Source organism: Gavialis gangeticus, unplaced genomic scaffold (assembly GCF_001723915.1).
Source record: "Gavialis gangeticus isolate Ggan-Ray unplaced genomic scaffold, GavGan_comp1, whole genome shotgun sequence".
Classification (NCBI taxonomy): Eukaryota; Metazoa; Chordata; order Crocodylia; family Gavialidae; genus Gavialis; species Gavialis gangeticus.
Genome location: NW_017729022.1, coordinates 59,138,381 through 59,153,386, shown reverse-complemented (window position 1 = coordinate 59,153,386; position 15,006 = coordinate 59,138,381). Strand labels below are relative to the sequence as shown.

General features: G+C 37.7%; 1 protein-coding gene across 1 annotated transcript in view; it reads right to left on the bottom strand.

The window, feature by feature from the left end:
• The window catches only part of FGD6 (FYVE, RhoGEF and PH domain containing 6), a 116,005-nt gene that overhangs the window by 11,951 nt on the left and 89,048 nt on the right, over positions 1–15,006 (bottom strand). The window contains exons 9-17 of the mRNA XM_019515067.1: positions 13,686–13,736; positions 12,465–12,523; positions 12,271–12,342; positions 10,647–10,715; positions 9,056–9,139; positions 7,487–7,566; positions 1,840–1,942; positions 1,179–1,325; positions 319–421 (exon numbers count right to left, since the gene is read on the bottom strand). Of these exons, the coding sequence (XP_019370612.1) occupies positions 319–421; positions 1,179–1,325; positions 1,840–1,942; positions 7,487–7,566; positions 9,056–9,139; positions 10,647–10,715; positions 12,271–12,342; positions 12,465–12,523; positions 13,686–13,736 (768 nt within the window). The remainder of the gene's footprint in view (positions 1–318; positions 422–1,178; positions 1,326–1,839; positions 1,943–7,486; positions 7,567–9,055; positions 9,140–10,646; positions 10,716–12,270; positions 12,343–12,464; positions 12,524–13,685; positions 13,737–15,006) is intronic.

The following is a 15,006-nucleotide window of genomic DNA, read 5'->3' as shown; positions in this document are numbered from 1 at the left end:
GCTGTGTTCCTGAGGTGGAATCTCTGCACCCGCCACAGGTTCTACGTGGTTAAGTGAGGTTTTGCAGATCTCTCTCTCCTCGACTTAAACACGCAAGTTCTACATAAGCTGCACATTAGGTACTCAAGCACTTTTTCGATCTAACCCTTAGTGTCTGTGCCTCAGATCCCCATTTGTAAAACAGGATAACAGTACCTTCTTACCTAACAGGCATGTTATAAAAAAATGCAGTAGACACAGATGCATACATGCAGCAATAACAGCAGTTATAGAAATGAGGGAAGAGAGGGGGATGGGTTAGTTAAAATCTTAATTTACCTTGTTTCTGTAGTTCTCTGAAGCAATGATCACATACTCTTGCTGGCTGGTTTTTCATATAGTCTAAGCCATGTTTATTTAATGAACAGGCCTGACAAACGATCTGGAAACATGTAAAGCATTACTGTATACGATGTGCACCTATAAAACTCCTAACCCCTTGAAGGCTGACATTTTAGCATCGTTACAATGATAAACAGCCTTCAAACAATTATTTTATATCATAAAGGGTTTAAGGTATATCTATTCTAACCCAAAAGGGGAGTGCCACATATGTCACTTCTAGAACTGGTGTCATGTGACCAAAATTTTCTATAGCTCTTCAAAATATTCTTTACCAAATCATAATATAGAATAACTCAAAAGGACAGTGATAAAAAGATTGAAAAGTGGAGTGAGGCTATATGAATCGGTAAAAACTACTGAATTTCTGGATTAGCAAACTGTAAATTAGCAAATTGTTACTGTATTGTCAAGCCTTTCATACAGAATTTTCAATAAGTTCTTTCAAACAGAATGCTTTATTTTTAGATGTTCATAATATATTTCTAGTTATATTATCCTCTTGACAATTTCTCCATTACACAGAAATATCTTTACTATACTGAATACTAAATAATCACTTGATCAAACAAAGGTTTATTGGAGTAGCCATGTTTTACAGCAAGTAAATATAAAATAGTACTGCTTCAACCATATTTCCTATGCTGAGTGTTCTTGTTTTTTATCTAAAGTATCATACCAGAATACCAGTAGCCTCTCAGCATAGCTGATGTATAACTACAAAACTCTACCTCCACTGGAGCACAAAAGTCTTAAATGACTAACAGAAAAGGAGGAAGTTATAAAAAATATCCAACCTTTCCACACGCTCTGCAGTGATGCCTTCTCCAGGTCAATGTGAATTCACTTGTACAGATCATGCACATAGTGGCTCTGGTATCTGGAATCCAGATAGGAGCCTTTGATCCAAGAGGACTATCCTCCTCCTCTTTCTCTGGATCTGTCTGAGAATGTAGTCATAATTCCATTAAAAGTAGTAATGGATTTTCACCCCCAAATAAAACACAATTACAGACAAGAATGCAGTTTCTTGAGAATTATTCTTTTTGCAACTGCTCCATGTTTTAATATATATTCTCTTACTGATTTACCAATGATGCTATCATAATTCAGTTCTAAAGGAAGATGGTGGCATCATTTAATTAGATCATGTAAGTTTTGACAAATCTTATCTCTACTTATCAGCTACCAAGATATTTCGATTTGTTTACATCAATTCCTTACCTATAATAATAGGTAAATCATTAGTAAAAAGGATATTGAACATTTCCCTGTTCCTCCCAAATTTGTTCAGGATTAAGACCACAAACAATTTTTTTAAGAATGAAGTTTTAATTTTATTAATCAAATGACATTATTATTCTATTACGTTCCAAATTCTGTTATATTACTGCCACTTGCCATTTTCTACCAAACTATTGCAAAGAGAGAAAGAAGATCAATAAAAATCTGGTATACCTCTTCAAGACTTCTGCTAGGGTTAAAAGTGATTCTCTTCTTTGTATATTCTTCAATTGACCTAGAAATGGCTTCTAACCATTCATCTCTTTCTGTAGCAGAACTGTTGGTGTCAAAGACGTCATGTTATAGTTAACATTTAAAATGGCTAAAAAGCTGATCCTATTATATTTTAGTCAAATTTCTATAGCATCAAATGTAAAAGTCTTTGCCACTATCCTTTTGTGACTCAAACGTGATCTGATGCACAGGATGACCTAGGCTTACTTAACTTTTGTTGTTCCTTCCTTTTCAAGACAAAAGAAAAATGGTAGCTCTAATCTTTGGTTGCACCTGACAAATTAGTAGTTAAACTGGAGAAGATTAGTATAAGCAACATGAAGTGGGGAAGGAACTGGTGGAAGAAGCGAGAACAATGGTTTCTGCTGTAAGGGGCAATACTGCATTGGAGATGCATGCTAGCAGAGTAAGTATCAAGCGAGGTATTTCCATTATGCAAAGGAAATACAGTAGTAATGCAATTGTACAAGGTCTAATTTAGAATACTGCACACAACTTTGAACATGCATGTTCAAGAAAGATTAAGTCAAGCTGGAATGGGTACAGAGAAGGAAGACTAGTATGATTAGAGTTTATTTTATAAGAAGGTTAAAGCCGCTTGGCTAATTTAGGCCAGTAAAATGAAGGCTGAACAGGACTACAACTGACATTTATATATTAATCAAAACAACAGCCACCAGGGAGGGAGAAGAGTAAATTTAATTGACAGGACAACACTTGCTCAATAACAAAGGGATATAGGTCAGCCATGAATAAATGTAGGTTGGAAACTAGAAGATTCCTAACCATTAGAGCAGGGGTGGGCAAAATGTGGCCCGCAGGCCGCATCCGGCCCACCAGGCCATTCTATCTAGCACACGGGCCCCTAAAAAAATTTAAAAAATTAATAGTTATCTGCCCCTGACTGCCTGTCATGTGGCCCACAATGGCTTGCCAAAAGTCAGTAAGCGGCCCTCCACCCGAAATAATTACCCATTCCTACATTAGAGCCATGAGGTTCTGGGACAGCCTTCCAATAACAGTAGTGGAGACATGAACTTAATTAGTTTTAAAGTAGAACTTGATCTGCTCATGAAAGAAACTGAGACACATGAGTACTATAAAAGTTGAGGCTTGAACTTTCCTACGTTGCTATGAAGTTACTTTCAAGGAAGTCTTAAGGAAAAATAAATTCCTCCAAGATCCAGTTCTGAATTTCATTTCCATTATTACATTTTACCTTCCTAACTCAGTGTGTTTTATGTGATATCTTTACTTCCTGTCTTAAGAAATAGCAGCATGACAATTAGTTAACCAGCAGCATAGTGCTGATATGTGTTGATAAATGGATATAATATTCCCACTAAATTATTATGTTCCCCTTTCAGTGTAATGGATGCTATATATTTTACTACTTGTGTGTAACAAAAGGTCAGTAACGTTTTTGGGCAGAGTGCCAAAAAACAGTGCAACCTTGACTTGTAAGATGTTGGTGTGCCAGTGACAGATGGCAGGGAGCTGCAAGGGGCCCAAACCTTGTTGCCCTGTGGAGCCCTAGGCCCCTTCCCTGCCGTCCACCCACCTCCGGCAATGAGCTGGGCTGGGCTTGCAGCCTCTCAGCCACCTGCTGTGAGCAGCCTGGGCTCCATGGCTAGCAGAAGGGGCCTGCCCAAAGCCCAAGCCAGCTATGGTTTGATGAGCAAAATGGCTTCACATACCATGAACTGGCATACGTGCCGGGGGTTGCTGACCCCTTGCGTATAGTATCATTGGTACACATGACACTTTACAGAGAATAAAGGCACTATAAAGAACCTACTGCTGACCTGAATAGGTTCTCTTAAACTCTTGTGCATGTCACCTCTCAGTACTGGTTGGCAAGGGAAGAGTCCTGTATTACTGACATTCTGACTACTCCCTTTAAATACAAAACATTTAGTCTAACTCATGATTATTTTTTACTTCATTGCCTGATAAGAACAGCTGTACTACATTAGTTCCGAAACATTCACTTCTCATGTGGCTGGGAGACTCTGGATAATGTATTCAAAACTTGGTTGCTGAACTCCATATATAAGCAACTAAGCAGTCACAGCTCACATGGTCTCTTGTGGGACCATCAGTAAAAAACGTCCCTAATGCTTTCATTTAGTTTAGGAGTAAATCTTCCTTATTTTTCCACATATTTAGCAGTTACTCACTTAGCAGCCTCTCTGAAATTAAGGCACTAAGTGCTCATAGCAATAGGTTCTTAGTGCTCTTTCTATTCATCTATATATAAAAAGAAGAATTCTCCATATACCAAGCAAAGTCCTGTACACTAAGCTGGTAATTAGATTAAGCTGGAACTCCCTCTCTGAATTGGGGGAAAAAAATTGAGAGGTAAGGATTTTTGTGAGTGATGCCCTCTGTTGACCCAGCTATATATGTGGGAGGGGTACAGACAAGTTTTTTGGGACCAAGTACCCTTTTTCAAGGGTCCCTCCTTAGGAAAAAAGGAAGTGCATTAGTTTTACATTTTTACCTCTAGAAAAATACACATTTCCCTCCTCTGGAGTCACCTCAGAATCTGTATACAACTGCTTTTGTGTACAATGAATATATTGATTAAGGTTGTCAGCAAGAAGAGCAGAAAAAAAGCACATTTCTCTGTAGCCAGGTAAGAGTAAATTCAAACAGTTTTGTAATATGGCGTAAGCTTATATAATATAATATGAGAGATGATTCTCTACACATCCGTTGTCTATACTGTATCTCTTTGAGAGGGATAGACGTCTGGATTTTCCCTTCAGCTTGCATATGCCTCTTCATCATAACACATGGGCATTTCCTGAGGATTAAATACAAGCTGGAGATTTTCAGCTGTACCTGGAGACCTCAACTCCACGCAAACTGTCATTAATCCTCAGTAAATACCTTATGCCTCCATTATTGTTTAAATGATCCCTCTTGAAGCAATAGTTTCCCATGATTTTTAAAAAGGGAAGGAGAATTGAAGGTTCTTGAAAGGTACAACATTGACAGTACTAGAAAACAGTCTTCTAAAAACACAGAATAGTAAAGGTAGCAGCAGTGCAAGTATCAATATGCTTTAAATTTTGAAATTTGGGGCCCCTTCCTCCCCAGCTGTTAAATTTCAAATGATTTACCCAACCCCTGGCCTCTAACTAGACCAACGATTCTCAACCAGGGTGCTAAGGCATACCGGGGTACCATGAGATCCTTTGAAGGGTACCACAAGGTGTTAGGAAATTAGCCAGGTGTGAGAAGATAAGCAGATAAGTGGAGGCTCAGTCCCTGTCTGACTATTCCCTCGCCCCCTCTGCCTGATCCCTCTGGAAGGAGGTAAGCCATGTAATAAGTTATTTTTTAAATGGGATGCTGCTTAGTTCACAAAAGTTATGGAGAGGTGCTTCGCATCTAACAAGGTAGAGAACCACTGGACTAGACTGTCCAAGAAGCATGCCACAAACAGCAGCATATAGTTTTTTGAGTTCACTCTTTTTTCCATGTAAAGTAGATCAAAAGGTTTGAGGGCAACAATTTTCAGGCACTCTAAATAAATTGGAAGAAACAAATGTCATCCACTTACGCTTTAGAGATAATTTAGAGATTATGATTTATTTTATATAGTATCTTCTAAATAAAATCATCACAACACCACATTAGCCAAGGTCAGTCTGCATATGCAGTGGAATCAGTCACTTCAAAATGATTGTGCCCACACATCAGTATGAAACATCAGTTTTTTTCTTGTATAATAAAAAACAGACAAATCCAAATGTATGGGATTCACTACCTGATAACTCTAAAGGATAAGTTACTATCTTTTCCAAAATGCTGAAGTGTCATACTAACAAATACAGGGAGGGCAAAGTCATATCTTGTATTTTTGCAAATGCTGTTTGCATGCCTTTAAGAGCTCTATCATCAGTGCATCTAAGTACTGCAGGTCCCATCCTGTGCCTACTGGGTGTAGAATCAAGCCCATGTTGTATGTAGTACATCTTTCCCGAAGATACAAAATTCCTATGAGACATTTATCTAAAATCTAGCGTAAAGACAAAAAACTTTAATCTTCCATTATAAATAACAGTCATTACTCAGACAACTGTGATACTTGCTTTCACTACTCTGGCAAGCTAATGTTGATTCCTCTCTGCTAGAGAGTATGGGTGCCTATACACGAGTGTGGAGGCTGCTCCAACGCACTGTAATTACAATGCTTTGAAGCAGACTTGATTAATTGAGCCTGCTGGAGCGTGGTAAATCACCATACTCCAGCCAATATTCGCGTCTGGTGCATCAGTGTCCCCACGCTTCAAAATGGAGGAGATGAAGGCATTTTAACTAAAGCCTCCACCCACTCCCAGAGCACGTGTAAAAATGCCCTATGTTTGTGTTGTACAAACATCCTGATGTCAGTTAATGCAAGGTCATCCAGTACACATAGCAGCCCATTCTAATTCTGCTTTAGTAAGGGAGGAGGAAACGTGTCCTTTTTTTTTTTTTACTGACGTCAGGATTGTCACAAATGACACAATGTATAAAATTCATGGCTCAAATGCTTTAAGAACAGCATTGCCTTTGGCAAATGCAGCTTTGTAAAGGCAGACAAAAACTGTTCAAAGATGATTTATACTCTGAATGCTACCTTGGAAAATTTAGACAAGCACAATATCTGTTTTTTTTAATATATCTATAATTTAATGCCAATTTTAAGTTTGGCTTCAGTACTGCTCCACACTGTTTCCTGTTTCAATTCCATCTGTATTAAAGCTAGATGACTCATAAAAACTCCCTCAAATGTATATCATAACCCCGGTTATCAAATCAGTTTATTATACAATTCATGTCTCCCCTTATTAGTGATAAAGTAAACTAGTAGAGAAATGTGGTCACATATTGGTAACTTTGGAAGAGACAGAAGAGTCTAAATTAAAAACTATATTTTCCTCTATCAAAACCCAAATTAAGACTGCTGAAGTAAATCATTTTAAAAGGAGTAATGTTTTTCCTTTCAACAAGTTACAAGAAATAAGATTTCAACTTACTTAAATATCAGTTTTTACAGGATATGGCCAACTTGAGGGAAACTCTCTCTTTCCACCTCAATTTGGTTAACAGTGTCGTGATTACAGCAGCATTCCTATACAAGTGTTGTCATTGTCCAGGCAGTTCAAAAAGTAACTAACTATCTTAGTATAGAATCTGAGCTTTTCCCACCACTGGCAAGGAAAGACAGAAGTTTTCCTTAAAAAGTTAAGATGAGCTATATGTTGGTGGCAGTGGATACATATACAAACTAAGTTCACATAGTGCCTGGCACCCACTGCCTATGACTCCATCTTGTCTCACTCAATCAATGGCAATCTCATTTTGAAATCAGGTTTTAAACAACTTTTAGATAGGAATTTAAACTAGTCCGTGTTTATTGCAAGCACTCTTTATACTCCTACAGTTACTATTCCAGCCAAAAAGTGAAATTTGTTGCATTAATACAGAACAATGAGCACAATATTAACAGATATGCAGTTCCATATTTGATGGAATACATTTGATAATGTAAGCTTTTAAATATTCATTATTCACTTATGATATTATTTACCTCGCTGACAGAATAAAGGATCGCTCTACACTTTCTATGTTCAACTCATTCTGGTAAGCTTCATGGGTTGGTTTTCTAACCTACAGTGGGGACCAAGGAAGCAAAAATACAAACTGAGTTAAAGAGTCTTAAGAGTTATCTGTAACTATAGTCAAACAGAAGCAACACAATATCCCTTGCAGAAGGTGACAAAAGTGAAAAGAAGAAGTTCATGCATTATCACATCACCTGCTTTACCTGTGACTAGTTAAAGGGCATTTTTGATGTTTTTGAGCATTTTGCCTGAAAGGTGCATCTGAGGGATGATCCTGAAGTTTTTAATAACAGGTTAGAAAAATGCTTGCTAAGGATAGTTTTGACATGGATGAACCTGCCTTGAACAGGGGAATGGATTAGATGACCTCCTGAGTTTCCCTTCTAGTTCCATTTTTCTATGATTCCAAATCACAAGGTTCAAATTTAACTGACTCTGCAAAATGGAAGAGTGAGATTCTCCTGACTTTAGCTTAGGGCAAATAAATCCCTTGATACAATTCACAGGGGACATTGCTGAACTAAATACTCCTCAGAGGTTTAGGAGATAGAAGTCAAGTGTAAAATGCATATAGTATTGGTTGCTAATTGAAAAACTACTGACATGTGCACACTATCAATCCTTTCAACTCACCTCAACTGCTGTCAGCATTGTGCTAGCAGCAGCCCAGAACTGACTAATTACTGCTAAGAGGCAAGATGCTCCCAGTAATAATATAAGGAGACTTGCACTGAAGTGTGAACCTCCGAGAAGAAGCTAAGCACATACTCTGAATGATGCTAATAAGTATTAATAAGGTGCCAAAGGTTGAGAAGCAGGCTGGTCAAGTGTGAATTAGTTTAAGTGGTGCCTTGCTATCAAGGCACATAAAAATAATAATCAGTGGAATCTGAAAAATAAGTACCATCCTCATGGTTTAAATGGCTGCCCACTTTGCCCACAAGAATATTTTAATGAAACAAGAAAAAACAGATTCAACTCTGGTGCTTCTCTTGGAGGCACCATTTTAAATCCCCCTCTCCCTGCTTAATGCTTGCATTTCTCCCCCTGGGGATCAGCAGTCTTTGGAGCCTCAGTCGTGGAGGATTTGGCCAATCAGGAAGTAATCAGACTGTCATAACTCTATGCGTTTTGGGGACAGACAAAAAGTTCAATGGCTGCTGGACAGGGGGAAGGGCCATTTAAAACTTTACTCAAGAAACAGGAAGGTTTTCAGGGAAGCTCAATATTGAGCCAAATGGCAGTTAAAACTAACTTGTGATAACAGAACTGATTGAAGGGGCCTGAAGAGTCTGGCACACTAATAGCATATCTAGACCGTGCTCTATACTGCTCACCTTTAGTCACACACCCCAAAGTAAGTTCTCTCTTAGCTGACTGCCCCTGTCCCCTAGTACTAACTGTACTCTTTAGTAGTTCAAGAACCACAGAAAACAAACTATGAATTTTAATATTTATTTTCAATAATGAACTTGTCTATGAGTTAAAGTAATTTTTGGCAGCAAGTTTCTCTAGCAGATACCTCAGTGACTCACCTTCATTCCAGTCAATGAAAGCATATTGTTGAGTTTATACATGCCAGACTGTACTGGAGTTGTATACAACAGGGCGTCATTAAACTGCAATGAAAAATACCATTTTTCAGTGACTAAAGGGTGCTTAAAGATGGACAGATTATTTCTGGTATACCGTATTAACAATACATGAAATACATAAAGAAATAATACATATATATTCAAAGGTTAGACTAACAGGGTGTAATGGATACATTCCTGGACTACTGTTCTAGCAGGATCTGAGAAGGGGAGTCTATTTACTTGTAAATGAAGGTAACTTGTATTTACATTCTGACTATCTAAACATATTGGTCATATTTTTAAAGGCATTTTGAAGTGCCTGAAGATACAAGTAGTGGGATTTTCAGAAGTGCCAGAATACCTATCTGTATTTTTAAGTACGTAAAGATCATTAAAAATCTAGCCCAATGAGATCAGAGTCAAAGTTATCTACTAATTTTGGGTGCCCAATCTGAGTGCCTGATTTTTCAGAATACATGATAGTATGCACTTTATTCTGTCAAAGCACAGCTCCCACTGAAAATAAGAAAATTGTTTATTGAAGTCAAAATTGTTTTCCTGCAGTGGGAAAACTCAAAAGCTCACAAATGGAGAAAAACAGGCTTATACCAGCAGAGAGAGCATTCCACTTGTGGAAGTGTTTGGGTATTTCCAAGTAAGTAGTAGATAGAACTTTTGCTGGGAGGCCAATTGTGAATGTGGCAGTAATGCTCAGGCAATTTCATATTTTTCAAATGAAGATGAACAATATCTTAAGTGAAAATTAAATCTTATAAAACTTATATAAACAGATGTTGTGATCATCTATAATCTTTTATTGCAACAACCTTTGTTAAAAAACAAACACAAAAATACTGTCCAAAGGCAGACATGTAAATACCTATACTCAGTAGATATGATCTTTAGATACTGAGAGAAATACCAATCTTTAAAATACTTTCGATGTTGAAAGGGGAAAACAAATACAACGTACATTTACTGATATAACATATTACTAAGTTATTAATATTATTTGTTTGGCAGTAGCATCTCAGGTACCAACTAAGACAGCAGCCTTATTGTGCTGGAAATTGCATGAACAGTAAGGCAATCTCTACCTTAAAGTGTATGCAATTTGATTAGAAGAGCCAGACAGAATGGGAAGGAAAGGAGAGGCCCAGAGAAGAAGTGACTTGTCTAAAGCCAAGAGCATGTCAGCAGAACAGCCAAGACTAAAACCTTGAAATCAATCCCTACCCAATACTCCATCCAAAGACGTAAATATGCATTTTAAAAGAATGAGAAGTAATGCCTCAACCACCCAAATTTTATGTTTCAAAACCTATTAATATTCAAGGAAGTAGAGGTGTTCTAAGTTTTTCAAGATCATGCTTTTTCCCGCAACAGCTCTTAAAAAAACAGTAGCTGAGCCTTGTTCAAACAGTGGGAATGCTTGTTTGTTCTTTTTTAGTGTACATGATACAGAATCTTGTTTAACTGTACTGAGAAGGCAAAACAGTGCTCAATTTACTCTGGCATTAGGCTTGCAGATATATACATGGCATCTCACCAGAAAAAACATTCGTGGCTGCATGACCTTCCTGGACAGCTTCATCAATGTTCCTTCTTTCAGGAAGACCTGGCAAGGTAAAGCAGATAAACAAATTGATTTAAAACTCAGCTGCTGAGGACACAAACTGAATAAATAAGCTTCTTCTTTCTTTAAAGTTATTATTCACATAATGTATAAATGCTCCCCCGCCTTTTTTTTTTTTTTTTTTTTTTTTTTTTTTTAAAAAAAAAAAAAAAAAAAAAAAAAGGGGGGGGGGGTTTAAAAATTTTTGTAAAAAAAAATTAAAAAAAAAAAAAAATTTTTTTTTTTTTAAAATTTTTTTTCCAAAAAGTTAAAAATCCCCCCCCCCTTTTTTTTTTTTTTTTTTTTTTTTTTACAGACACAGAAATAATATACATAAAGCCCAAATGAAGAAAAATTTGCTGTTCTGAAATAGAGTTTCTAACAAATTTATTGTAAAAAAACCACACTCCTGAATAAAATGTCCCTAATATCCTTAGGGGCTTAAGCCAATATAAAGATATGAATATGGGAGGACAACTATTTAGTCAAAATGTGTCTACTTGTCACAATACACAAATCATACTTCAACAAATGAAAAAGATAGCTCCTATCAAAAGTGAATAACCAGACCTATCAACTAACCTAGTTTCCTGTGAGAGGCTGAGTCTTAAATGCAAGATAAAATGCAAAATCCAAACTGAATAGATCAATATCCAATTCAAATAAAATTGCTATCTTATTATGTATATGGCTGCTCATACAAACTCCAAAGGCTGGGTTATAGGCTCATTTCTGCAAACATACAGATATGTAACTTCCTTCCTGTGAGAGCTGAAGTGTTGTTGTAGCAGTGAGGGTCTGGGAAACATGATAGAGATGAAGAGTTCTGTGGATGTCATTTTATTGGAGCAACAACATGGTTGGAATAGATTTAGACACGCTTTCAAATACAATGTAACCTGAAGAAAGCATTGTATTCAAAGGCTTGTCTAAGTCTATTGCAACCATGCAGCTGGTCCAATAAAAGATCATCTGCAGACATTCTTGCCCCTCTCATTCGTCCTGCAAGTGCTTTCACCGAAATGAACAGAACTGCAACTGATACGGCAGATCACAAGAATAAAGCCTCCCACATCTGCAACTCACTTAAGTCACAGTATGAACCAGTACAGTTCTTCAACAATGCACACAAGTGATGCCACAGAAACTACCAAGCTCATACTATTCAAGTGTGACTATGACAAGGATAGAAAGGTTAGGAAATCCAGGCCATCTTCAACTCAGCTGTTGCTGCTGATCCCCAGGTCTCATTAAAGTCAACATGAATGGTGTGCTCCAGCTTATCTTTAAGTCTTGAAGCAGAAGCAAGGCTGGCAAGCACAGCTGGTAACAAAACACATGTATATGTGTAGGGCTTTATGTACTAAAACTGGTAGGTTCTCATTTTTTCCTCAAAAAGTTAAAACAACCCTTAAGAAACATGTGTTCTACAATCAGCAATTAAGCAAGGAATCATTTTTCTCTGCACTTTAGGAGTGGACTTCTATGCTTTGTACTACCACAGTTTGTACTGCAGTTTCCTTGCTGCTGTCTACTGACTGCTATGTGGGGCACTTACCCTTCCTGGTTGTACAATCTCATGGTGTCCATTTAAACTGTACTGAATCTGCATAAGCTTTTGAAAGTTATCCTACAAGGGGAAAAAAAACAACACACACACAAACAATTAGAACTGCTTTTAAAATTTAATTACAAAATCATTTTGTGATGACATGACTTTAATTGGTCACTTTCCACACACAGGATACTTACTCCTTGTTTCATGATGTCATTAGCATGGTTGGCTACTTCTATGACAACAGCCAAAGCATCTGAAGTGTGAAGAAACAATACTTTTGTTATACAGCCTTGTCAGTGGTTCCTCCTTCAAAAATACATTTGCTTTTTTTGAATTTCTCTCTAAACTAGTTTTCCAGTTTGCTCCTTTCACACATTTGACAGCTCTGTACACATGCTCCTTTCCACTGCTATATTGTTTAGTCTCCCTGGTTGACACAGCAAGTGGGGAGAGAACAACATTAGTTGACTTGGGAACCTCAAAAGTGTGTATGGCGTTCCAAATTACTTTCAACTCTTTTTTTCTTAATGAACCAGTTTTTCCAGACTTGTTATTGATGGAAGACCACCACTGGACCTTTTGTCACTGAAAAAAAAATTTCCACACAAAACAATCTAAACCTACTTTCCATCTGCTTACTTTAATAAAAAATATGTGCTCCAGTTTATTTCTACTGCACAGCCAGACAGGTTTGAATGCGAGTTAGGTTCTCAAGCACTCTTCTTTATTAAGATCTTATGTCCATGCAACCCTTCTGAAGACGGCAGGATTACAAGGGTGTCAGAGGGACAATACAACTGGGGATTTGTGAGAAAATAACCAACGGACCAATTTAGAGCCTTTATAATCAGTTATGATGCAAACAAAGGAAAAAAAATCTTAAAAATTTCAGATTCTCAATGTTCTAGGGAAAGCAGATTTTATTTGTCAACTTTTAATATTCTCCAAGGGGGACAAACAATCAATTATTTTTCAGATAAACTTGAAACTGAACAGATAACACCTCCATTTACCATACATTAATAGGGATCTATCCAATTTACAGGGGCTGCCCTCCTGCAAATTCATGGACAGAATGGAAGGCCTGGCAGCTATTTTGTGGGCGGAGTGCAGCACCTGCCCCTTACCATGGATTGGGGGAGGGCATGGGCCCACATAACAGCCAAAGAGCAGTGAGGGGCAGGGGTGGCAGCCATCTTAGTGGTCAGCTGCCGTCTTCCCCGCCACAGCAGGCTGCTGCAGCACCCTCAGAACTGCTGGCCCCCCTTTTTTTTTCCCCATGGATTTCCTGGGCACTGACCAGATTTTATGGAATCATGAAGTCAGCAGGTCCCTATGCATCAAATGTTTAGAAGTATTTTTGTTTCCCATATATAAGCAGTATTTATTTTGATTGAAGACATAAAGACATTTACCCTGAGTATCCCTATAGTCTGCAGATTCCTCCAAAAGATTCTTTAAATAATCTGCATAAAAAAATAGAAGGAAAATATATTAGAAACAAATCAAGCAGTACTATAGAAAGGAGTAAAAGCATACAAATTTTGTTCAAGGAACTTACTTTTTATTAAACACATGCTACAAGTAGCCCCCCCACACACTAGATTTTTTTAAAATCTCTTCAAATCCAAAAACCCAAGAAATTTTGTAACAGAAAAAACATGTTCTTATCAGAAGCACAGCTAGTCAATATCTGCACAGCACACATCTGCTATTTAGGTCTACTTTGGGGAATCAGGTATAAAAAGCATGAACAAACAATGAAATAAATAAAAATGCATGCTTTCACAAACACAGTTTTCCCCTATATGATATACTTTGAGGTCATCCAGAATAAGATCAACAAGCAGAAACTGTTCATTAAATAAATGTTGAGTGTAATAACATGCATCTATACCAAATTATACTACACAGAATCATTTACACTCAATTTTATGTGCGTAGATTTTAACAGTTACAAATAACAGTTCAGCTTTTCATGTTACCCTGATTATAATTATTTAACAGTATCTGACAACAACAGTTATGGTATGCTTAAGGTTTTTTTCCAGTAAAAGGAAAAATAAAGAGAAACATGCTACAATTTTGTACTTTGTTCATTAGTGAGAAAAACCAGTACTTAACCACTAGGTGGCACACTTGATCAACAGCATATTTGTAGCTTGGAGGTTTACAATCTCCTTTCCTGAAAGACCATCCAATCTGCAGTGCTGTTGGAGGGTCTTAGGATGGCATGTTTCATGCAGCACATGCTGGCCCTAGCCCCACCTGCTGCATGTGATGCACAGAGTCCATATGCAAGGATGCAAGCTGCGCACTGTAGAAGGGCTAGAGCTAGCACAAAACTGGCCCTGCACACCAGATCTATGGCCAGTCCAGATCAGGCACACAGATCACCCCCATGTGCCATAACTGCTCTAGTTGGGCCAGAGGAATAGCCATATTTTATGAGATTTGGCACTCTCCCAGTGTTTTTACTATTGTCTATCATGACACCAAACTTTCTCTCCCCCAGAATGGGTATTTCCTTCTTCACCATGAAGAAACCCTTTTCTGTACCAAAGATTAAGAAATTGTCAACTAAATCTAGTGTTTTTCAAAACAAATTTAAACAACTGCATGCACAAATGCTGAATGGGGAATGACTAGCTTGGCTATGAGGGGGCTATATACAGTGAGTTTCAGGGTAGCTGCAGCCCCCACTGTAGCCCCCTCCCAGCAGCACTACCCCCCACC